Raw genomic sequence first — 26618 nt, forward strand, 5'->3', positions numbered from 1 at the left:
GCAACTGCATTTCCCTTATTAGGTCGTCTATTCTCTTTTTTAGCTGCCGCGTTTCTTCTAGGCAAAGCTCAAGTTCTTTTTTGAGTGCTCTATTTTCCTCAGCTAGTTTCTTTTCGTTGTTTATTTGGTTGTTTTGACCCGAGTGCGAAAACAATGATTTGGGAGGGCCTGCTCCCCAGCTTACCCGGACTTCTTCTGTTGTTGCTTCTGCTGCCCCAGGCCACCGTTCTGCTTCCCCAGGGGTGGGAAGGACTCATCCCCGAGTCCGCCATGGCTTCGGCTTCGTTCTCAACTCTGGCCCCTGCTTCGGCTCCACGACTGGTCCTCGTACCCGGCCCCGTTGTGGCTCTGGGATCGGCCCCTGTCGCCCTCGCAGCTCTCCGGCCGTCTTGAGTCACAGCTTGCAATCTTTCATGCCGGTTGCGTGATCGCCGTCACAAACCAGGCACCTGAGTGTGCATTGGTGTCCTTCTGCCGGATTCTGCGTCCCGCATAGTTTGCAGGCCTTGGTCACCGGGTTCAGGCAAACGTCCGATCGATGTCCTTGCTGGCAGCTAATGTAGCAAATCTGCCGCGTCGGGTCGTCGAAGGTGATGACAGCAAATTTTGACTTTCCAGCGTGCGGGCGCTGTGGATCGTGACTCCTTGAGTCCGCACCCGTAGGTTGGCCTTGAGTTCCTCCGGTGATGTTCCGGGGTCTACGCCGTGAATTACCCCTCGTTGGGTGTCCTCGGGGACTGCCACATAAGCGTTTACTTCATGGGTGCGTTCCCCGAATGTGAGATGGGTGATGCATCTCACGTTTCAGGCCGCTTCTTCATTATCCATGCTTACAATAATGATGTTCGAGCCGTTGCGAAGTCTGATAATCAAGTCTTCACCTGTACATTTCGAGTTGGTTGCCGTCATTATGGCCCGGGTGACTTGGTGGGTTTGCAGCGATCTCACAATGAGTCCTTTCGGTCTCAAAATTATCTTGAGGTCGTCTTTCAGGAGCTGAGGCAGCCTCAGTCTCGGCCGCCACATCGTCTCCTTCTCGTACTGCTTCGTCGCAGCTGGCGTGCCAGCTTTTATCGGAGTGTTGGCCGAGTTTTTTCCACCGAGGTCACCCTGAGCGGCCGGTGAAGAATTTTCAGGGTTGTTCCGTTCGTTTTCTCTCTGGCGTTTCCTCTGGCGTTTAGTCATGGCTAATTCCCAGTTTTGGTTTTCTTCGCGTTGTGGTCCACGTTGTAGGTCTTGCACCGCGGCCTCCTCGTTGCCCCTGCCCTCTAAAAGCTCAAGTTCGGCGGCGTCAAGGTAATCTTCCTCCATTTCTTGAGCGTCTAATAAGTCCCCTGGTTGTCCGTCCATTGTCAGTCTAGAATCAGGTTGGTTGTCAAGGCGGTGGTCCGTTCCAGGCTACATCGTACCTCTGGGCGAGGCCAGGGTGCCCGCGAGCGCCCGTATTCGTGCTAGGCCTAACAAGGCTTAACGGTCGCCCGACCACCTGGCAAATTCAAAGTCCGGTAAAAAACCGAAGAGTGGTCCCACCATGTTGAATTTAGTGTCCTAGTGGTCCGCTTCTGGTCCTCTTTAAGCTCCAACCAAAATTTTGGACATCCAGTGGGCAGAAAAGGTCCGGGTTGGTCAAAATCTGCGGAGCCCATGCGACGCACGTCCGCACTGCACCGTCGTCGTCGTCTTCCTCTGTTCACATCGTCTTCCTCTGGTCGCTGCACTCGGCTACACCGCGGCCGCTGCCAGGTGCCGTCACGAGTCCAGTGGCTAAGCGTACTGTGGCTCTCTGAGGTCAGCCGCGTTTGACTTACATTTAGTGCGGCATAAGCACCGAATCGGAAATTTGAACTGCATGCCACGGTAACGTCTCCGCCATAACCTTCGCAGTGCAAGGCATTGGAGGAGGAGGTAGGGGAGCACAGCTGAGGCCGTGTTTGATTGCCGATAACTCTGCTTCTGCTGAACGCATAAGTACTTTTTACGGCAAAGTGGTTCTGAAATAGTCTATCTTCATTTCAACTGTCTTTCTCCACTTCGATAAAAAGTGATTCAGGGCCGCTTTAACACCTGCTTCACCTTCGTCGTGGGTCAGCTCGGTATTGCACTATCTTCGGGATCAGCCCACATATGGGGAGTGCTTAACGTCTGCTTCACCACCACTGCGGATCTGCCCACGTATGGGGAGTGCTTAACGTCTGCTTCACCTCCGCCGCGGGTCGGGCTGGTTAGGCACTATCTTCCGGATCGACCCAACTATGGGGAGTGCTTAACACCTGCTTCACCTCTGCCCTGGGTCGGCCCGGCATTGCACTGTCTCCGGGATGGGCCCACTGACAGGAAGCTTTTTTGCTTAGCACGCCAATGACGACACGAAAATTTTCTTGGACGATCGAGGTATACAGCTTCGCTGTAATATTCGAAAATACCAAGTACAGTTGACTTCCTGTAATTCAGTCCCGTTAATTTGGACCTGATGGGACCGACAGAACTGGTCAAACTATCCGGCATGTCGAATGAAGCAATAGGCAGAAAAAACTAATGCCATTTCACTTAACAGTATTTACCTTTAAGGTTATCTTCGCCGCAATACAGTTGCGGTATGCAGCGAAATGTACCACAACTGTCTGTCCTCTCTGCTGTCCTTGTGCTGTTATTCAAATTTTAAAGCATGTTTTACTAACAAGCCCAATCCTACACCCGTCTTCTGAAGCATGCCAAGCGTGAAAAGGTGCAACCGTTGCGGCACAGCAAGTGTTCCTTAAAAAGCCCCTGGAACGGTACGGTCAAATTTTGTAGACGCATAGGGTACATTTAAAGTTAATCATTCGCACCACAATTTTTGTGAAGTGCTTCATATTAAGACAGTTACGGACGATCACAAGTTACCCTCCTCCATAGCCATGCATTTTCTCCTCAACTCGTTCGTCGAGTGATCGGGCCTAAGCTCCGCTTTCAATGGCTCTACGTCATGATGGCATATCGTGTCTACTTCCGGTTCTTTAGGAGCGGGCACGCGAAGCCTCTCCAACCTCTCTGCCAGCTGCTTGGCAGTCGACCCCAAGCGAGAGCTATAAAAGCAGCGTGCGTTGCGAGCATTCTGTCGCAGCGCCAAACGTGTCTGGTATTCCGCTAACCACAGGCGAGCTGGACATTTCGACGGAACGGTGGAGGCATAAACTCAAGCTGATGAATGAACTTTAGCATAGACGTATGTGAGTGGCCTGATTGGTCTACATGGACCAGCCACCTTATGGCACAGAGTTTAACCAACCAAACAAAGAGCTGATATTACTCTAACCAAGTGTAAAACATTTTAAACATTTACAAAAACAATGTGTTCAATCAGCAAAACAATCAGCTAAGAAGAATACACTTCGTTACTGCTACTGTGCTTGGTTGAGCTCTGTGCCACCAGATGGCTGCACCATGCAGACCATTCACATTTGCGCTTCTGCTCATCCCGTGAAACAGCACGGTCAACCAACCAGGCCCTGTCCCCTTGTGCTTGCGCTTACCCGAATACCGGACTTGCGAAACGCTATTGTGATAGTAATCCTCAGGTGTAAAGCAACGGCCGCAAACGTGTAAGTCGTGGCGCCGATCGGATAGCAACAGTCGTATGCGCTGGAGCCACTCCGCTCGTCTGCTGCCTTGCAGAGGGACATGATGTCGCAGCTTGACATATTGCCAGTCGCTACATTTGCAGCCCACAACACAGCAAAGGCTAATCATGGTCGTGAAAAGACTTAGACCGACACTGATCACGGAGCTCTCGTCAAAACGAAGCATGTTTTAACACAACCAGACGCTGTAGGCCGAAAGTGCTTAAGTGTACTGAGAAATTGTCCTTGTGCGTTCTCTTTCTGTTACTTTTTTTTTATAGAAAAAAATTAACTCACATTCCAACTATTACGAACAGCATTTGTTCACCAAAAAGTTGGAAAAATTATCGATGACGCACCCTGGACAGCCAATCGGATAGCTCGCCCACATGACGTCAGTTGGGTGAGTTACGTCATATGGGTATGGGCGGCTGAAAATTTCACTGAGCAGTGTGCTGTGATCGGCAGCGATGTACATTTTTAAAACCTTATAATAAATTACACGCTTTTTTATGGGGCACTTAGATGCATCAATTAATGATTAGAAGGACCTACTCTAACGACTCAGTACGGTTGTATAATATCATCCAAGTCGTTTCAGGGTTCCTTTAATTTGCCCATGCACATGTACTGTCTCAGGTCACAGAACAAGCACCAACAAGCCTAATAACTTTACCTGCAAGCCTTTGGAGCTTTAGAAAGACCCTAACTCTTTTGTTGGTTTTGAACATACCCTCGACTTTGGAGTTTTTTTCATCTTACCGCCTTCCTTTTCGGAGCCCCCACTGCGGCATGCCTCATAAACAGATTGTGGTTTTGGCACGTAAAAGCCCAGAATTCAATTCATTTTTCTAGCTAGGCTGTACGTTCTGTCTTCCTAACAGCTTTCACTGCCTGTCGTGCGGCATTCAGCTGGTTTTCTTCTTCTAGCTAGGCAGCGTCCATATGGATTAGTGCACAGTATAGCATGGTGTAGTGGGGTGTGCTATTGCAAATATGCACGACATCCATTTTAAGATTGTGGCCAGTATCATATCCAACTAATCTGCTTGGCTGGTTGCCATTTCATGCTTACATCCACTCTCGATTATGGCAGAGCCAGCAAGTTTTTGTTTTCATTGTTGTCTTTAACCCTCCTTCAAAGCTTGCTAACTGGGATATTTTTAACATTTAGCAATACTAGTGGATATAGTGAAAGATAGCAGGAACTCCACTAAAAATGTGTGTAGTGCTTTACTGTAGCTGGTGTTTTTATCTGCTGGCTTATATTATCAGGTTGCCAGCTTTTATTATAAATCAATAAGTCCTCTGCTGCACTAGTGTTCACTCTGCTGAATTTGCGCCTGTTTGCTTACAGAACATGAAGGCAACTGGGAAGTACAGCCCCTCCCTCATGGATGACGTTCAGAGAGTGCTTGGCAAACTATTACTGGCTGGGGTGACTGACACTGGTAATCTCATGGCTATGATTTTCATGGTTCGGTGTGTTTGCAGTTTCAGCTAGGATAACCTTGTTTCACTTGGCAATCATGAGCGTTGTAGTTTTTGTAGGGTGTGTTCAGCTAAGGACAGAGTAAAGGGGGTCCCAACTATTTTTAGTTTTCAGTGAAATTTATATATGAAGGGGACAAATGTCTCTAAAGAAGGGAACGAACCTTCATTTAGCAAAACTTAGCACAGATTTTTAAAAAAAGCTTCGTATTTCACAAAGTTGGAAAAGAGCATTTTAAGAACTTGCAGATTTTACAAATTCGAAGGCCTATCACTCTAAAATTAACGCATTGTTCCCCACCAATACTTTCTCTATAAATCTACATTATTAGTAATATTATTGGCCCACGGGAAGTTAAATTTATCTCACCCACGGTATGTTATTGAAAAATTGCCATACTTTGGTTTTTAAGTAACTAGCCACTCTGGCTGACCCTGGAATCAATGAGAGTGGCTTGTTGGGCTAGTTGGTACATGGTTATGCTAGGAGGATGCCAGCAAACTTTAGAGTAGGAAAAAATCGAGAGGCAGACATAGACAAAGAGACAACCACCTTCCTGTCTCTTTGTCTATGTCTGCCTCTCGATTTTTTCCTACTCTAAAGTTTGCTGGCATTCTCCTAGCATAACCTGGAATCAATGCTTATTTTTGGGTCACTTTAGCTAAGGTGTTGAAGCTGAAAAGCGTTTCTGGCAAATCTTCAAAAGATTTCTCGCAAACTAAAGAAAGAAGTATGCAACTGTACCATATATTTGATTTCTTATATAATCACAAGAATGCCAAAATTGCAAGAATAACGAAAATTGGAACTGTTTAGAGAAAGTCTAAAAATATCATCATCTTCGATCTTTATTAAAATTTTATTAAAATTAAATTTTAAACCTCTCTAAACAGTTCCAATTTTCACTATTCCTGCAATTCTGGCATTTTTAAGATTTTATAACAAAATAAATATGTGGTGTAGTTGCATGCTAATTTCTTTAGTTTGCGAGAAATCTTTTGAAGATTGGTCAGAAATATTTTTCAGCTTCATTGCCTTAGCTAAAATGGTACCCCTATAAAAAACTTATTTTTGGGGTCAGCTAGGGGTAGTTGCTCAAAAACCTAAGCATGGCAATTTTTCAAAAACACACTGTGGGTGACATAAATTTAATTTTCCTTGGGCCAATAATAGTACTAGTAATGTAGATTTGCCAAGAAAGTTTTGGTGGGGAACGATGCATTAATTTTAGAGTGATAGGCCTTCAAATTAGTAAAATCTGCAAGTCGTTAAAACGCTCTTATCCACCTTTACTGAAATTAATTTTTTTCATGAAGTCCGTACTAAGTTTTACAAAATCAAGGTTGATTCCTTTCTACAGAGACATTCTTCTACTTCATATAAAAATTTCAGTAAGGACCCTCCTAAGTCTGTCCTTATCTGAACACGTCATGTAATCATTTTACGTATCATGCCTCATTGTGCAGCATGCAATTATTTCTTAATCTGGTGAGATTTTTTTTTTTTTTAAGGACAATATTGCTTGAAGACGTATAGTATTATGCTGCGGCTTCTGACCAGTCACGTGTGGTTCTACATTTTGCTGGGACACTTTCTGGCATGCATTGAGACTGCACAGTAAGAACGAATTAATTCCAAACGAATTAAGAATGAATTAATTCCAAAAATGTTCGTGCACTCTTCACAAAGGGGAAAGGGATGGTAAAGAGTGATGACCGATATATCACAGTACAATATACCGTATTTATTTGCATAATGATCGCACTTTTTTTGTAAAAAAAAATTGATGCAAATTCAGGGGTGCAATCATTACGCGAGTTAAATTTTCCGCAAAAAGAAAAACATTTTTTTTTTTCATTCCGCCTTTGCGGCAGGGTGACAACAAGTCAACATACAGGCAGCTGTCGCTGTAACAGTGCTGGACATCAAAACAAAAATGGCGGCGAGCAGAGCAAGCCGAACGCGCCGAACGCGATTTTTTTTCTTTTCTTGAGTACATTACGTGCATTGAAACAGTTTCTTTCATATCAGTAATGAATAATATTGTTAACACAGGCAAGTTTGTGGCAATAACGTAGCCATGTGCACTTTGAGGGGACAGCAACAGATATGGGCGCGCTTAGCTGCCAGTGACATAGAAACACATGGCGGGCATGCTGCGGAAACTGCGGCATTTTGTCTTCACTACTATCCTAATACGGCACATTTCCACTAAGGGTGGGCGAATATCTTAGCTTTGTTACAAGCATCGGTGTATGAATATGGTACATTTCAAACGTATCAGTGCAAATGTGGCTACTACCGTTGCCGCTCGCGATTTGTAGCATGCCCATGAGTGCAGAGAGGAATTAAAAAGCGCCTTTTTCGTTTTTGTTTTGACCACAACCATTATAAAGCTTACAAATAATAAAGCCAAGGCAAGTTTGGTTGTGGCCTTTTTTTTTTTTTCATTTATGGAAGTGCGAAAAGGGATGAATGAAATGGGGCATCTGCATAAGAATGCTTGGTGCGTGCAGACCGCTTGGTATGTCTTGGAAGAGTCGTTCGCGTAGCATTCGACAGCATTCCTCAAATGGTAAGCGTGATCCATTGTGAGCTAGGCTTGGCACACAACATATCGCTGCGGCAAGTTTGAGGTGTGATCATTACACGGGAAAGAAAAAAAAAATCGAATTTTGATGACAAAATTCATGGGTGTGATCATTACGCAAGTGCGATCATTATGCAAGTAAATACGCTACAAATGTTTTTTAATTGCAGCTATGAACTTGAAAACGCCTTATTTTATTGAAGACACTGCTTTATTGATTTAATGCCTAAATGTCATGTAGCATATCCCATGACTATAAGTGAAATCTGTTAAACAGACATATTATTTATTAGTGCACTCCAACTTTTCCTGTGGCATGTGTTGTATAGGAAATCTTAAGGGAATCGGGAGACAAAAGTTACAGCATGTGAACATTTTTATCCTGTCTTGTCTCCTGTTTCTTTATTTGCATTATTGCATGTCATCATTTATTTATTTGTTGAAATGTGTTGAGGCTTTCTTAAACTTATTTAAATGTTGTCAACTTTATGTTCCTTTGCTTTGCTTCTGCCCTCTTCTAATTTAGACTCGGACGTGCGTTATTGTGTGCTTGCATCCCTGGATGAGAAGTTTGATGGCCACCTGGCGCAAGCAGAGAACCTAAGTGCCTTGTTCATCTCTTTAAATGACGAAGTGTTTGAGATTCGGGAGCTTGCCTTGTGCATCATTGGCCGGCTGAGCAGCCTGAACCCAGCGTACATCATGCCTCCACTTAGAAAAGTGCTCATACAGGTATGCATTGCCTTTGTGTTGTGCTGGCACAGCCAGTGCTCTGAGTGGTCTTGAGGAGCTGAGTTTCATTGGATGTCATTAATATTGCAGTAGTTCCACATGAATTTCCACCCTCATCTATGGATTGTGCATACTTTCACAAGTTTTGCAATATTAGATGCAATGTTAGTGGCACTTATTCAACTTACACATCATAGTTGCACCTATTGAGCATAACACGATGGAACGTACATACCACAGAACTAAAATTATGATGTAAAGTGGAGATAACGTGATAGAACTGGGCATCACTCTCATGGCAGCATTGACAATAAGTGGCGTGCTATGCATGCATGGTTTGATAAAGCTAACTGGCGGCATCAATGACCCGTAGCTGTGACATTCAAGTGCTTGAAAGATGTCGCTTGTTCCTAACAAATCACAGTGATTTGGATGATCATATTTGCCTCGAATATAATGAATCATTGAACTAAACAACAAGGGAGTCTTTGGTGACTCAGAAATTAAAAAAAATATATATATTTTTTTGCCATTTTACTACTGTGAGTGTATGTTGGACATAAGCACGTGAGGGAATGTTTGGCAATAGTGCGGGCTGTGCACAAGTTTCAGCGATGTTTGAGTTGAGCTAATTTCAAATACACTATGATCACTGGCATGATCAGTACAGAGGAAGCATCACATGAAGTGAGATTGTGAGTTTTGTGGCTGCAAGGGTTCAATAGCATAATCAAGCGCTGTAGGGGATGGGCCAACATACCTGCTGATGCTTTGCCTGGCAGAAGATTGGTTTCTAGTTTAGATGCTGTAGCTGCAGCAAACAATATGCACTGACATGCATGTGGATGTTATTGGCACATCTCAGCAATTTAACGCAGCTAGCCAGTGGACAATGCCAGGACCCACTGCTTCAGCAGGTATTTTTGGGAAACTCTGACACTGGTCTGTAAATCCAAAGGATGCCGAGGGAATACTGGACTTAGCCAAAGACAGAAACATATCAGAAACAGGTGTCCTGATGTGACGGGAATGATCAATTGGTTCACTTCTCAAGTTCTTATGCACCTCAGAGACCTGACATTATGGATGGAGCATAGTCACCCTTTGTTGGCTATGCTAGTTCCTGCGAGACTCTGATATGTGCCCAGATCCATTTCACTTGCTTGGCCAGGCCTGTGAGTAAATATTGTTGCTATCTATATTGCTGCCAGCGGTGCCAAGCATTCAAGCCTCCTTGAGAAAAAGCCAAGAGGGCTAATGGACAGCTTTTGGCTTACTCATACCATGCACTAACTCAGTGCAGATCTCATTGGGCCATTGTCTGCAACTCCTGAGTCGAATGTTTAGTAGGCACAATGTCATGTGCATCATTTCTAGTGATAACAGCAAACCGTTCAGGAACAGACTGTGGAGGCAGGTTCCTCGAGCACTGGGGACGTAAAGGGTGGGACACAGCACGTGACCGACCAGTTGCATAATGCTGCAGTCAGGCAGTGTCTTGTGAACTGCTTTAGTAAACAGGACTGGGACTAGAGGCCGAATGAAGTGGCGTTGCACACATTGGAAAGTGCCATAACTGGCTTCACACCGGCATTCCTCTGCTCCAGGCCAAAGCTGTGCCCAGCATGGGACTTCTGCAAGTGGACTCATCAAGCAGAGGCGCCTTTGACACCTAATACATTTGCTGTTGGATTGAGCCTACACATTCAGGGTGCTCTGGCTGTGGCTCACAGTCATCCAGAATGTACAAGGGCCACTCGGGAGAAACACCATAACAGGATCTGCAGAGCTACTGTCTTCAATGTTGCTGGTCTTTGTGATGCACATGCACTGAGCTTTGCTGATGCAGGTTCAACAGCAAAGGCGTCTCTGCCTTGTACGTAGCTGTTCCTAGTGACTGAAGGAACCCACTGATCCAACAAGTGATGGAAAGGACTGAGTGATGGGGATCGGTTTGTGCCCTTATTAGGTGGAATTCCTCTTGCACTTATTAGGGGAAATGTGAGGGTGTACCAAGCATGAGCTTGTGCAGCTGTCGGGCAGGGCTCAACAGGAAGTATTGCGCACGTGAGAGCAATGAGCAACAATCAACCATTGTGAGGTACATATGGTCAAATTTCCATATAATGAATCACGTGGGACCACCGAAAATCATTCGTTATTCTGTAAGGTCATTACGGTAAAAATCTCAAAATTGACCATTCCACCCATCCACCCATCAGTTCATAAGTTGTCACTGTTTGAGCTATTCACAAAAGCATTGCTGTTGACTCTCAGGCTGCGTTGTTGCTTTTTCCCATAGATTCCATGAGGGATGCATGCAAAGCAGACACCGACACTGAGGAAACTACTGAAAAAGGAAGCTCCATGTTGCTTCCAAGTGCAACGTTTCTTGTTTGTTTCTTGTTTGTTTGTTTTCACATTCCTTGCCGTGGACACCGCAACTGCCTCACTCTAGGCAGACACCTGAACTATTCCAAAGCATAATCGCGCGTAAACACCACCTTTGAGAAAGTGCAAAGTGCAACAGTGGCATCCCCGCGAGTATGGAGGTTACATTTCTCCACAATGTGTATCTAGTACGGCTGCAGAAAGAAGCGCGAAAGAAAGAGGCGTGCGCAGAAAGAAGGGCGGAAGAAGGAAGAGCCTCCGTTGCTAGGGGACACTTGCCTGGGCGCAGCATGCACTCGCAAAACTCAATGTGTCATCACCTCCAGAAAAGATAATTAAAAAATTATCTCCCGCCATCGATACTATCGAAAGTTACCTCCGAGACTACAGTCTCTAATCCGCACCCGACATGTCGGAGTTTCTCGTCCTGAGAGCACGGACACGAGGAAGACCACCCATGTATATCGAACCCGATCCTAGCATCTCCCTCAACGGTACCAAGATCCCTACAGTCGACTCCGTTTGCATGCTCGGACTTCACATCCACAAGGACAGATCAGGGGTGACCACTCTCCCGCATATCCAACGCGCACACTGTTACAAGTTACACACCTCGTCAAGAGGATCAGAAACCAAAGAAGTGGACTCAAGGAGCAAGACACGTTAAGCATAATTCAAGCTCTCCTAGCTAGCCGTATCTCCTATGGAACTCTCTACTTGACACTCAAGCCAGCTCAATCAATAAACTCGATGTTATCATTCAAAAGGCAAAGTAGCCTTGACCCTACCACCCATGGCATCAACGGAGAAACTCCTCAAGCTCGACGTCCACAATGCATGGGAAGAGCTTGTCGAGGCTCATAAAATCAGCCAACTAGAGCGGCTCAAGCTCACACCCACCGTAGGTGCAGTTTTGCACTACCTCAACTACAGTAAAAGCTAAAACTACATTGCAGACACAGAACAGAAAGCAATAATCCCACCCGCACTCCGGGACTGTATCAGCGTTGCAAGTATACCGTGCAATATGCATCCAACTTACCATAAGGAGCATTGGAAAAGGAGAATCTGCGCACTCAGCAAGAAATGCCCGAGCGACCCTGATGTGAGGTACACCGATGCTGCTCGGTATATTAAATGAAACGCCTTTGCCTTAACTGTTGCGGGTCACCAAGGCAAAGAACTCGCAGCTGTCACCATACGAGCAAGAGCCGCCGAGACTGCAGAGGAAATGGCAATCACTCTGGCAATAACAACTTTCCCTGAAGTAGCAGTAATCCTAATGGACTCCTAAGCAGCAACTCGCAACTATCAAAAAGGATGCATATCAGAAACCGCACTCAAAATACTTTGAAGTCACATTGCACGCACGCCGCTCCCCGACACCCAAATCAACTGGGTTCCAGGCCATCAGGGCATGATAGGAATTGAGGCGGCACACACCGCTGCCCACGAGCATACCAGCCGGGCTTTCCTGCAATCCCACACCAGGTCGGCCAACAACATTGATGACGTCACCTTGAAATACAATGAGCTTCTGCGACACCACCGACTCAGCGGTACCCTTCACCATACATCCGAGCAAAGAGGAAGAAGTCATCCTCCGCCACCTACAGACAAACACCTACATACAAGGAATAATCATGCACAGGCTATATCCTATGCAGTACTCGGACACATGCACCCGCTGCGACGTCCCATACACCCTGCAACACATGGTACAGGATTGCCCACTGCGTGACACATCCGCAGGCCCCACCTCACAAACTCCACAAGACTCCAATGCAAGTCACCCAGAGAAGGACAAGAAGAGCGTCCCTATTCACTGCAGATCTATGCAACCACTGATACATTGGACGCCAAGCTTTCCTCTGATGACCTGGACAAAGAATTCAGTCTTGTTGCCCGGGCTAAGGAAGCAGCCCAAGCCAGAGGGTTCCTGGAATAAGAAATCCACCCACCTAGGGTGAACCGACTCCTGACTTGGATTATCGTTTCCGAAAATAAAAGTTTAGTTCTCTCTCTCTCTCTCCTGCATCATTTTTTTTTTTCTTTAGCACAGTCTTGGGTTTTCCGAACCCCGGTGCCACAGTGTCCGCTTTCTGCACTTTGTCGTCTGCTAAACTACTGTTTCGGCTGCTATGAAAAATACACGGAAATCTAAGAGCCTCCAGATTTCGGAATATTATTTAGTAGTACTGAGGCGTTTTAACATGACATGAAAACTGAATAACGATTGTTATTCTGAAATGTTCTGTATACTGAAGTTCGTAGTACTGAAATATTTTTACATTGAAATCATGAGAAGTCATCTGGGGATTTCTGGAAAGATTGTTAAGATTGTAAGTAACAAGATTTCACTGTATGTGTGTGGGTGGCTAGGAAGTTGATAATAGGGCTGCATACGGCCAGACTTACCTTTGTGTGGTGTTTGGTGTAATAAAGCAAGATAAACTGAAAACACAAACCAGTAATGCATATTACATCCATATTGATGGGCATAGAATAGGGCCTACTAGTGTAGCATGATGGGGCAATCTGTTGCTGCAACCCACATTCTAATGGGGAGCCACAAAGCACTGCAACTACAGGCCAGACGCACATTGCCTGGGAAGGCTTTGTGTAAGTGCTTCACTGTAGTGGGTGAAACCATTGTACTTAAACTTTTAAGTGAGGATTCTTGTTGCATTTGTAGCCCTGTCCCCGCCACTACCCATTGTGGCGTCAAGTTGCGCTGTTGCTGTCTGTTGGCACATGCCACCTGCTATCAAGAGGCAGGCTTCTCTGCAATGCTAAGTGGCCTAGGGGCTGAGTTTGCTCCCCTTCATAAAAAAAGAAAGGAAAAATAAAGCCCTTGTATTTATGCACATGCAGTATTGATATTGTTGAGGGGATAAAACTATTTACACAATGTATTTACAAGGCGTACATAAACAGCAGCTGAAAATCCCGAGAGGCTGTTGTTGCCACTTTGTCATCCTCACTGTCGACGACTGTGTCCTCTTTTCCCACTATGACACAACCCCCGGCAGAAAAAGCACCGTCCCGGTTCTTCAGACGGGGCCATCGATAAGTGCATAGTAAGGCTTAAGCCGAGAGACGTGTACGACATCATGTGATGTGGAAGCGGGTGGCAGGACGGAGGTCACAGGGATTATCTCGTAGTAAGTGACATTGGTCACTTGACATAAAACGCGGTAAGGGTCTTTGTAGCACGGAAGGAGTTTTATGGAGAGCCCGACTTGGCGGCAAGGGGACCAAAGTAGCACGAGAGAACCCGGTGGAAAATGGGTGTCACGATGGCGGCGATTGGTAAGCATGCCGTTGAGTTTGCTGCGATGCCAACTAATGAGTACGAGCAAGCTGGAGCGCATGGTCAGCATGGGCGATGACGTCATGGGCATACGCGGCCCTCGAATTCTGTACCAAGAGGAGTGAAGTGTCCAATGGTAATACATGGTCACGACCGAAGAGCAAGTAAAGGGGGAAATACCCAGCAGTATCGTGGTGTGATGAATTATAGGTGAACGTGACATAAGGGAGCGCCACATCCCAGTCCTTGTGGTTGGGTGAAACATATTTTAATAGCATGTCAGTAATGCTCCAATGAAGTCGCTCAGTAAGGCCATTGGTCTGGGGATGATAGTAGGCAGCCTGTTCGTGCTTGGTAGAACATGAGCGGAGGATATCAGCGATGACTTGGGAGAGGAGAGTGCAGTCCCAGTCGGTAAAGAGCTGTCACAAGGCACCATGCACTAAAATGATATCCCGGAGCAGGAAATCTGTGACGTCGGTTGCGCAGCTCGTGGGAAGTGCCTGAGTGATTGCATAGCGAGTCACAAAATCAGTAGCGACACGATCCACCTGTTGCCAAAGCTGGACTTGGTGAAAGGGCCAGGGAGATCCAAACCCATACGAAACAATGGCTCAGGTGGAATGAAGATCAGCTGTAAGTACCCAGAAAGAAGCGATGATGTTGACTGGGCTTGCAAGCAGCTACATAGCACCATACAGAGCGTGCGAGGCCAGGCCAGTAGAAGTGGCAGTGCACACAGTCGTAAGTGTGAGCAACCCCAAGGTGTCCGGCAGTTGGGGCGCCTAGAAGCTCCTGAAGCACAGTTGAGTGGAGGTGGAAAGAGAAGGGAAAGACCGTCGGGATGAAAAATGCATCAACACAATATTCCGTCATTGAGGACGAACCACCATAATGATGGATCAGTAGGAGCAGATTCCATTCGGTCAATGAGGGTCCTCAAAGTAGCGTCACAGCGCTGCTCGTTGGCCATGTCCAAAAGCTGGAAAATGGAAAGAACACTTGTGGAAGCGTCCGTGTCGGCGTTGGCAGCGTGTGTACAGGGTAACAGGACAAGCAGTTGGCGTCCTTGTGCAGGTGACCAGACCTATACACCACTTAAGAGGAATACTCTTGTAGCCGCAAAGCAAATCATCCAAGCCTCCCTGCGGGATCTTTTAAGGGCAACAGCCAATAGAGTGCGTGGGCATCTGTTACAATAGAAAAGGGCCTGCCATATATATAGGGGCAGAATTTTCCTACTGCCGACACAACAGCTAAACATTCGTACTCGGTAATAGAGTAGTTTTGCTCCGCAGGTGACAAAAGATGGATAGCGTACGCGATGACACATTCATGGCTGTGTTGAATTTGTGCCAAGACTGCACTGATTCCGTGGCCACAGGCATCGGGGCGCACCTCTGTAGGAGCTGAAGTAGTGAAGTGTCCTAGAATCGGTGGGGTGATGAGCATGGTGGTAAGGTGAGAAAAGGTGGCGGCCTGAGAGGATCCTCATGAAAACAGCACACTTTTCTTCAGGAGATCTGTGGGGGGTTTGCTGTGGTGGCAAAATGTTTAACAAAGTGACGGAAGTAAGAGCAAAGGCTTACGAAACTTCGGACATCTTTTGCGGACTGTGGAACCGGGAACTCTTTCACAGCGCAAATTTTCTCAGGGTCCGGTCGGATGCCAGTCGCATTGACGACATGGCCAAGAACAGTAATCTCACGGTGGCCAAAGTTACATTTCTTGGAATTGAGCTGTAGACCGGCCTTGCGAAAAACGGCAAGTACAGCTGGAAAGGCACTCAATGTGTGCGCTGAATGAGGGCTAGAACACAATAACATCATCTAGGTAGCAGAGACAAGTCAACCACTTGAATCCTTGGAGTAATGAGTCCATCATACGCTCGAAGATAGCCATAGCATTGCATAGCCCAGAAGCCATAACTTTGATGTGGTAAAGACCATCAGGCGTTATAAAGGCAGTCTTTTCACGATCTAGATCAGCCACAGTGATTTGCCAATATCCGGATCATAGGTCGATGGAGGAAAAATGCTGTGCCCCGTATAGGCAATCAAAAGCGTCATCGATACACAAGGGGGTGGGTAAACGTCCTTCTTCGTGATGTGGTTGAGGTGGTGGTAATCAACACAGAATCCAGGGTGTCTACCAACTGGAAAAACTGGGAATTCTCAGGGAATTTCAAGTGTCTGGAAATACTCACGGAAAACTCAGGGAATTTGTGCTTCTATCAGGGAAAATTAGCTGTAATTTTATTGAAAGGGAACAAAAGTCGTGTTAATGCTGGCTCCAGTAACAGAGGAATCGCAACGAATCGTCATTGACACCGTGTCATCGGCATGAGGTATTTCCAGAGCAGTTAACGACCGATTGTCCAGATGCCCGATTTTCCGGACATGCCCGATAATTCGCACGACTTCGCGGCACCACCACGTACTCCATATAGTCCATGCATATTTCCCTGACTGCAGTTCTGAAATGGCATTAATCAAAGCCTCCACCGCCGCCTGGAACCGGCACTCTCGCACGCAGGTCCGCTGGCAGCCGTAGCCTCCCACCACCATGGCAGCGTTAGGCCCAGCTGCTTCTACGTTCGCTATTAAGCTTCTTGCCATGTGTTGCCGTGTTTTTGATTAAAAGAATTTGCCGCTGTCAGCAATGGCACCTACTCCGCCTTTGTAATCCTCGCGATTGGCTTCGAAGCTCGCAAAGCACTGCGCGTTGGGTAATGCCAGTCTCCGAAAGTTAGCTTCGCTTCAGTACAGCAGTGTTACACGGTGTAGCATAACAAGCGAAGGAAGGGGCAATTGTCACGGGACACAGTATGTATTCCTTAATTATACAAGTGTGCACCCCCATCTCCTGTCACAGTACAAACACCGATATGCCTAATAAGTGTACTGGCAGGCCTTAAGAGCATTTTCGGACGTGCCTGTGGCAATTTTAGCCCTTAAGGGCAATTAAAGACATTCATTTCTTTCGGACGTTTTTGTGGCCCCTAGGGAGTCCGAAAAATCGGACGTTGACTGTACGACTGACAAAGAGGATGCTTCAAATGATCCGTGGGGTGAACACGTGACAGAAGGAGGATGAGAACAGAGAGGACCGACGCACTGCAGAACTAATGGAAAAGGAAGTGTACCGCCGCCTCTTTGAAGAAGCTTGAGCTCAAAAAAGAAAGTGTTGGCTGACGCCGAGATGCAGGTGTCCCTCATCCAAACCAAAATAAACTCTTTAAAGCAGCGAAAGCCAACACTGAGGTGTTGTGTATGGGCTGAGAGTATGTTAGGACAGTTGACGTTGACTTCCCAGCAGCTGAGAGAGAACCTTAGTTGTGACAGAGTTCAGTCCTCATACTGATGAGCTTGCTATCAGTTGATAGAAATAGCTCATATTCAAAAATATTTACTTCTGTATGCATCTCCTTTTCATTCATATTTGAATATGTTCGACTCAATTTGGAATGGGTTCTGCCTTTTTTTTGCTGTGCATTTTACTAATACCTTCTTTCTCTTTTCTTTTTAAATAACATAGATATTACTCCTTACTATTCAAACTGGATTAAGTCTTTTTTTTTTCAACATGCCTACAAGAGAGTGACAGCATCAGGCAGCATAGTGTCAGCCTGTCTTGACATAAAACAAAGTTCTGGCTCATTCAAGGAATTTCACAAAGGTGCTCAGGGAAAACTTGGAAAACTCTGGCAATTTGGAAATGTCAACTTGGTAGAAACCCTGAGAATCTCCATGCGCCGTCCTTCTTTTGGCCAGCTTGACAAGTGACGCCCAGAGACTTGACGATGCCTTAGTGATGTCTTTCGCTAGCATCTTGTCTACTTCCATTTTGATAATGTGGCGCTCTGAAACTGAAACTCTGTAGGATCGCCGATGGATGGGTGGATTATCACCTGTATGTATACTATGTTTAACAGGTGACATCTGGCCTAAGGGTCGGTTGCTTAGGTTGAATATGTCCTTGTACAAAAGCAATAGACTGCAGAGCTGTTCAGCCTCTGCAAGATTAAGATTTGGGCGATCCTTTTCCTAATCTCGTTGTCAGCACATTTGGCAGACAGGAAAGACTAACAGAAAGCGTCGACGACAAAATTGTCAACGCAGCCATTGTAATCTCAGCGCTGACACCCGTTGTTGCAAATGGGTCGCAAGCCCCAAGGGTAGCGTTGGTCTGGCGGCCTGGGGCACAACTGGAAGCATCCGAAGGTCCTGGCAAAGCATGAGTCGACTGCTAACAGAACAACTTGTTTATTCTAGCATCGCAAAAGAGCGGCCGGTCAGGTCGACCGAAGTGGAGAGACGGGAGAGCACGCTACTCGACAGAAGAATTCGGAGCCTCTCTACTGGTGGCCGGGGGAAGCTGCTTTTATACTCTCGGAGTTAGGGCAAGAGGGAATGTCACGGGACGAGGCCACGTGACAGCGGGGCACGGACAAGCTGAGAGACATGTTGAGACGAGTGTAGTGACGCATCAGCCGGGCTGGCGCCGGTCAGACCTCCTCGCTTCACACTTGGGGAGCTCCTCTCCCAGGCTGCCGCGCTTTGACAAGCGTGGGCACACACACAAAGACACGTGGCACTGAAACATGCCTGGACGCACTTGGCGGGGAGGCGTTGCGGCAGCTCCGAACGGGCCAAAATGTCCGCCGCTTTGAACGAAGCCCCAGCGTCCGTTGCATCCGCGCCGGCTATACTGCGCGTCGTAGGCGAAACGTAACACAGCTAACTTCGAAAGCAGTGTTCATAGCCAGAGTGATATCTTTAGGCAGAATTTGCTTAGTTAGCCTGAAATTCACCACAAGGAGATACGTGCGATTGTCTGTGACCCTTAGTATTATATGTGGGACAGTAACATTGCGGGTGAGAGCAATGGCAGTTATGGAAGCGGAGATGTAATTACCATCGGGAACTCGCATAGAAGGCTTTCATTTCAATGTATGTCAAGACCTGTGGTGGAACGTGAACAAAATCAGTCGGTCTTAGGCGAATTTGCTGTGGTGTTGGAGGAACGTCCAGTAGAGGCAGGTGAAGAAGCACAGTACTTTAGGAACAACCGATGAGCGCTAAATGGGCAGAGAGGAAGTCCAAGCCTAGTATGATGTCATGGGGGCATTGCTCAAGCACAGTGGAAAGGACGACAATATGGCAGCCAGAAATGCTCACACGGGCAGTACACATTCTGACCACGGTCACCGTGCTACCGTCGGCAATTCGTACAAATCGATTAATGGCAGGCAAAACAGTTTTCCTTAAATGGCGGCGTAGGCGGCTGGTCATAATTGATATGTGTGCTCCAGTATCTATGAGTGCTGTGACGGACGGGTGTGGCATCAACATGGACGTGAAGAAAATTATGTCTCGTAAACAGCGTCAAAGGAGGATTTTGTGGCAAATCTGACATTGCAGCACCACTTTGAGGTGCTGCATTGCCTAGTTTTCATGCTGGGACAGTCCTGGGTAGGTAAGTGAAGCTGGGGCGGACATGGCTGGCAACATTGAGGCGAGGGCAAGCGAGCCTCAATGCGTCGGAAGGGTCGTAGAAGCGACGGGGTGAAAAACTTTGGCGCAAACTTGAATTCCAGGAAATGTTTCGAGGAAGGGACGGCCAACAGCTCCTGCAGTGACGGGAAACATGACCGATTCGGCCGCAGCAGAAACAGATCGGCCTGTCGATGGTGTATGCCAGTCTGATGGGTTCCAGGCAATGTAGGGATAACTGGCACTGTGAGATGGACTGCGATAGGACCGAGGCCCAGGGGCAGGGAGGGTATCAGGAGGACTCAAGGAGCAGGTGCTGGGAAGACTAGCGATTTCCTGGCGAACCACGGACTGGATCAGTGGTATCGTCTCGGTAGTGTTGTTTCAAGACGTCTGTTGAGGCGAGGCAGGAAACGCTGCTTTGAGTTTGTGGCTTACAATTCGCGGAGGACAATGCTGTCGGCAGTGAAGATGCGTACCCCGCATATCCACGAAGATGTCATGGGGATAAAACTATTTACGCTATGTATATACAAGGCATACATAAACAGCAGCTGAGAATCCAGAGAGGCTGTCACCACATCGTCGTCTTCACTGTCGACGACATTGTCCTCTTTTCCCACCGTAACAATATTCATGTTCTGTAACAAAAGTGTGCCATTGCTTTTTCAACACAGCATATGTTCATTATAGCATTACTGATGTTTTAGCTCATTTTAGTCCATTTTTGTGACTGCATCTTTCCTGTGCTCTGTTTTCAATTTTTCAAGAATCTGACGGAGTTGGAGCACTCAGGGGTGGTCCGAAACAAGGAGCAGGCTGCCAAAATGCTGGGTCACCTTCTGTCCAATGCACCAGGACTTATACGACCATACATGGAGCCCATTCTGGCTGTAAGTTACCACTTGTTGCTCACCAAATACGTTGTTAAAAGGTTTCCACAACACCTTTCATTGACACTTAAAGATTTCTTGTCTGTAAAAAGGCAGTGTATCATAAACCTCCACTCACACAAATGTGTCTTGCATAGGCGGAGTTATTATAGAGTAAATAGTTGTACTTCACTACTGCATCCACGGCTTCTTCTTTTGTCTGTCATGCTATGCTAGAAGCTACAAGTCTCAGCTGTTGTGGAAGATGCTTGATCCGGTGTCATGTCACTGTTCTGTGCCTCTTAACTTCTGTGCATCTCATGTGCCTCAGCAGTTTAGGGCCACTCCTAAACACTTACCATTACTATAGCCATGCTCACTGTGTATTTATCCTTCTGTTTTGCTCCTGTTTTATAGTTCTAGTAATTCTGCACTATGATATGGCTGCAATCATGTAAAAAAGTATATATGCAGTAAAGCATCGTGGACTCTACCCTCGTTAATTCAGAAAGTCGGTAAATTTAGACTTGTACTCTTGTTCTAGTAGGCGTATGCATTATTTAATGGCATCAAACTCCCCTTATTTTGGATGTATTTGGCTGCACACCGGTTAATTCGGACAACCCTCTGAGCGCCAAAAATATGCAATGTGAAAGAACAAAACGTGCACTAGCGTCCAACTGACCTTTTTCCAGTAAGCAACCCCTCTAGAAGCCTCCACTTCAACTAAATTTGATGGACATGACGTTATGGAGTCCTAGAGTCTGACAGGAGTACCCATGACTGCGGGTTCAAGCTTAGTGAGCCACAGGGCCAAGTCAGCCGTTGCCTCTACTGTGCCACTGCTCATGCGCTCAGCCCGCAAAGGGGCTATCGAGTGCTGTGCATGCAAGAGAAGACAGTAATGCCCTGCTATGGCAGAAACCATTTATTGTCTCCAGCGGCACCCAATACTGCACAAACGCCCGGTCCTAAGGGTTCGCGAGAACCAAAGGGCTCCCGCACCAAAGGCAAAAATACAGACAGGGGCACCTATAGCCTGTCGCTGCGAGAGCAAGGACTCGCGCTGGGACACGCCGCTAGGGAAAGTCCTGGCGGCTATGCTACTTGCTCTTGCGATAACCAGTGGGGCCAACTTGTGAAAGCTCAGGCAATCTCCTTCGGCTTGGGCCTTCGATAAGGGGGGTGTGGTACAACCTCGTGCGAGCACTAGGCACTGCTCTTCAGTTTAGTGTCTGGAAAGGATCAACACAAAGTATGCGCTCACCGCACAGGTAAAGGCACCGTGCGCAAACTCAAGTCCTAGACACCGAGGTGTCGGCGGACAAGAGGAAAACATGTGGAAACATGGTGCTGCCAGGAGGTGAATACCAGTGCTGCCATTGTGAGCAACCAACAGTGGCTAGCCCGCGATGTGAATGCCCCCACCACAATCATTGCCAGTGGAAAGGAGAGAAACATGGGGAAGACAGAACAGGTTAATGCCTACGCAACAGTGCCAGCGGATACCGCAGTTGTCACAACGCACATGCTGCCACCACTTCTCATCTCTGTGCAGTAGTAGCATTTGCTGAAGCAGTCTCTTGCGGTGGCCGTTCCATTTTTCTTTTTTGTCGCTTGTGTTGCTGAAGTAGCTTCTCATCATCCTGCTCCAGCGTGCGCATATTTGTTCACATGTAACAACACCTTTTCCATTTACCGATGTGAAGGCAACATGCTGAATGCGACGTGCAGGCCATATGGAACCAAGGTTTGAGAGATGCGCCAGCCTTTATTTTTTAACAGCTTGGCCAGTACTTTCCTCCAACTGGTAAAGACATGCATGCATGAGCATCAAACTCGTCAAAGCAGTACTTTCTTCAGGATAAACTCGCCCATCATTTGGAGTGGCTCGATTTGCATGAGGCAGTCAACATATGCATGCACGTACTTGCTCTCAAGAGCAGGCAGTGTAAGCAGCTCATCATAATGAACTATGAATAAACAACGTCCATAAGTTCTGCACACATACTGCGAGTGTACTGCAGCACAAGTGTTGTTTTTATTTCTAAATATGTAGCATATGAAGCAGCTTAGAGCGATGCCTGACACTGGCAAAAAAAAAAGAAAATAAATATGCCGAGAGCCAGGGGGGCTACATTAGTCTAGGTGCAACCAAATTAGGAACGCCCACTAAGCTTCAACAAAGGCACTTCCTCACCACAACAGGAATTGGCCTCCCTGATGCAGTATTCGGCCACTACGTCCCTCATGACCCCTACAATTAACCCATGGCCCTCAGTCCCTAGCAGCTGTGGAGCACTGGACCGAGACGTCGGTCACACCTTCATCGTGGCAGAGGGTGCCAAGAATGTCTGGATCAGGACAGCCCACCACTGGAAACTGAGCCTGGCAACATTCAACATGCAAACCCTCTCAAGTGAAGCTAGCTTAGCAGGACTCTGAGGAATGATCAGGCATTGTGTGGGGTATTACTGACCTTAATGAGGTTACAAGAACTGGTGAGGCTTATACAGTGCTAACGGTCACATCCTTTGCTACAGAAGACTTACAGATAAGAGATAATACAGGGTAGGATTTCTAATCCATAAGGACATAGCGGGCAACATTGATGAATTCTCAGCAATAATTCAAGGGTAGCAGTAGTCGTAATAAAGCTGAATAGGAGGTATAAATAAATGTAGTTAAAGCCTGTACACCAACCTCCAGTCACAATTATGAAGAAGTAGAACAGTTTTATGAATTTCTTCAATTAGCGATGAGATAAGTACAAATTCACTGTAGTCACAGCTGACCTCAATGCAGCAGTGGGGAAAAAGCAGGCTAGTGAACAAGCAATTGACAACTATAGCATTGATTCTAGGAACACTAGAGAAAAGATTTTGGCGGAATTCATGGAAAGGAATAAGCTCAGCATAATAAATACTTTCTTCAGGAAGTATAGCAACTGGAAATGGACTTGGTAAAGCCCTAATGGAGAAACAAGAAATGAAATAGATTTCATACTGTCTGCCGACCTCAGCATAGTGCAGTATGTAGAAATGTTAGGTAGGGTAAAGTGCAGGGATCATAGGTTAGCAAGGTCTAGGATTTCTCTCAATATGAAGAGAGAGAAAGTAAAATTAGCCAAGAAGAAACAGGCCAACCTAGACGCAGTAAGGCTAAAAGCAGACCAATTCAGCCTGCTGCTTGCAAACAAATATGCAGCTTTAGAACAAAGAGATGAAGTTGACGTAGAGGTAATGAATGAAACCGTAACTAGGTTGATTTCAGAGGCAACAATTGAAGTGGGAGGTAAGGCACCAAGGCAACCAGTAGGTGAGCTCTCTGAAGTAACAAAGGACCTAATAAGGAAATGACAAAGCATGAAATGTCCAACTCAAGAGATCAGATAGAATTCGCAGAACTGTCACAACTGATCAACAAGGAAAAAGTAAGGAATATTAGATATTATAACGAGAGAAAGACTGAAGAAGCAAAATGGATGCCACATGAAATCAGTCATAAAAAAACTTGGTATCGGACAAGCCAAGATGTATGCACTGAAAGATAAGCCGGGTAGTATTATTTATTTATTTCAAAATACTGCAGGCCAATGTGGTGGCCCAAGCAGGTGTGGGTTACATCCAACATGAATGTGCAAAGCAACAGACAACAAAAAAAAGAAGCAAGAAAGAAGAAAAGCAAAAAGAAAAAAAAAGATAAATAAAGCTTAAGAGAGAAGGTAACACTCCAACTCAACGAGAAAATTATCGGAACCAAAAATATCAGAAGGCAAAGAATTCCATTCTTCCACAGTTCTTGGAAAATAACTGAATTTGAAAGCCTTTGATCGGGCAAAGATTGGGGTTAGTGCAAATTCATGGCCATGGCGTGTGCGTCGTGTTGTTAAGGGTTTTATACAGTCAGGTAGATCTATTTTTATGTTACCAAACATACAATTATAAAGAAATGAAAGGCGACTAAATTTTCTGCGGGCTTCTAGCGTAGAAATACAGTTTAATTGCATTAGGTTGGATGGGGAATGATGACTTAGTATCATCAGCAATTTCGAAGTTATAGTAAAAGCAGCAGAATAATTTTGTACTGATGTGTACAGTGCCCAGAGCAGACATGTTACCATTCAAAATAGTAATGAACAGGATACAGAGGCCCCTTCTATAACTAGTGATGAAGTTGGGAGCGCTTGCAAGACATGACTAGGGGAAAAGTGGCAGGAGAAGATGGAATAACAGTCTATTTAATCGTAGATGGATGAGATATCATGCTTGAAAAGATTGCAATGTCTCACAACTTCAAGTGTTTCACAGAACTGGAACAATGCCGACAGTATACTAATCCGCAAAAAAGGAGACGTTAAGGAATTAAAAAATTATGGGCCCATTAGCTTGCTTTCAGTATTGTATAAAACATTCATAAGCTGTTCTCCAATAGAATGAGGGCAACACATGACTTCAGTCATGTGTTGCCCTTGTTGTTGTTATTGTTCTAAAGAACTGAAAAATTACACAAAATATTTACCAAAATAATCTCCATGTGATAGGAGTTTGGACGATTTGAATGTCGCGGCCGAATGTGCGTGACTGCTGTGCGGCGGCGACGGACGAAGAGGGGCCGGTGTCTGGGTAGAAACGGCAGCCATGCGATCTGCCTGAGCTGCCTGGGCTGGCCTTCCGAACGAGCCAAGCAGTTCGTATACCCAAGGCCGGTGTTCCTGGGTTTGCTGGCAGAACAGGCTGGGCTGTCCTTGGGCCTCAACCGGCCTGCTCCACTGCTGGGCAAGCATCCGGTGCACCTAAGCCTTCTGAACAGTCTACCCTGTGGCGAGCAGACGTCCCGACCCAGCTGTCACGCAAGTGGCTCGTCGTGTGCCGGTCATCCGCCCCGGCCTCCAGCGCCTGTGCCACTCGCTGCTCCAGATTCATCTTTGCACGTCTTCGTGCCATGAGTGTGTGATACCGATGCGCTATCGGACGCCTTCCTACATTGACGCTGAGCATGACTATACCTGAGCGACAGACACTCATGAAAGGAACTGTGTGTGTTATCGTGTACGTTATCCTAGTCCTGTCCCTGTGTCATTAAAGCCTCTCTGTGTTCATCGTGCCATCCCTGTATGTTTGAGGCCTGGGCCCACATCTTCAAATCACAAATTCACATCTTCAAATCACAAATTTTGGCGAACCTGCCAGGATTTTCAAACGTGCAAGAGGGACGATGGAGATTGAGAGGTTGCATGTCATAGGGAAAGAGCTAGGAATGACAGGAGCGGAGTTAAAACGTTGGATTGATACAGAAATCGTGAGGGAACGCGACCAGCGCACCCAACATCAGGAATACGTGAAAGCGCAGGCAGAACAAGAGCGTCTACGATTAGAAGTGGAAGAACGGGTGCTAAAGCTTAAGATCGAGCTCCAGGAAAAGAATGCTGCCGCACAAAGCGCACAGAGTGACAGAACTACGGAACAGTCGGTTACCAGGGCGGCTCCTGAGCTATTCAGTCCCCATAAGTTGATCGCCACATTTAACGAAGCCTGGGACGATTTAGACGCCTACTTGCAATGTTTTGAGCGAGTGGCAATGAGTCAGGAATGGCCCCGCGCAAAATGGGCACTCTCCCTCAACCTTTGCCTGACAGAAGAAGCGTTGACGGTCATAGGACGGCTTCATTCTAATGCAGCCCTAGACTATGACCAGCTGAAGGCTACTCTCCTTCAGCGCTTTCGGTGCACCGCTGAGGGATACCGAGAAAAGTTTCAAAACGCAAGGCCCGAAGACAATGAGACTGGTCTACAATATGCAGGTAGAATATTGGGCTACTTTGACCACTGGCTTGAAATGTCCCATATTGAGAGGACCTTCCACTCCATCAGGGACACCATGATTGCTGAACAGTTTTTGAGAAGATGCTCTGCGTCGCTGCGAGTGTTTCTGAAAGAAAGGAACTGTCAGACCCTTGCTACGTTGTCAAAGAATGCCGATTGTTTTATAGAGGCACAAAACCTGACCAATCTAGGTAGAGAAAAGTTGTCCGAGGAGATCGTGTTAGACTCTGCTCGCAAGACTGAACCTCCAACGGCGATGCCGCGCACAACTACTCGGTGTTTCCTTTGTGATAAAGCAGGACATCGACC

At 46.4% G+C, this 26618-nt stretch overlaps 1 protein-coding gene across 3 annotated transcripts in view; it reads left to right on the forward strand.

The window, feature by feature from the left end:
- Nucleotides 1-26618, forward strand: part of mTor (serine/threonine-protein kinase Tor) — a 504957-nt gene that overhangs the window by 146347 nt on the left and 331992 nt on the right. For all 3 annotated transcript variants that reach the window (XM_065435416.1, XM_065435418.1, XM_065435417.2), the window contains 3 exons: nucleotides 4957-5050; nucleotides 8208-8413; nucleotides 20383-20505. In XM_065435416.1, the coding sequence (XP_065291488.1) occupies nucleotides 4957-5050; nucleotides 8208-8413; nucleotides 20383-20505 (423 nt within the window). The remainder of the gene's footprint in view (nucleotides 1-4956; nucleotides 5051-8207; nucleotides 8414-20382; nucleotides 20506-26618) is intronic.

This window comes from Dermacentor albipictus, chromosome 2, assembly GCF_038994185.2.
Source record: "Dermacentor albipictus isolate Rhodes 1998 colony chromosome 2, USDA_Dalb.pri_finalv2, whole genome shotgun sequence".
In the NCBI taxonomy this organism is placed as follows: Eukaryota; Metazoa; Arthropoda; class Arachnida; order Ixodida; family Ixodidae; genus Dermacentor; species Dermacentor albipictus.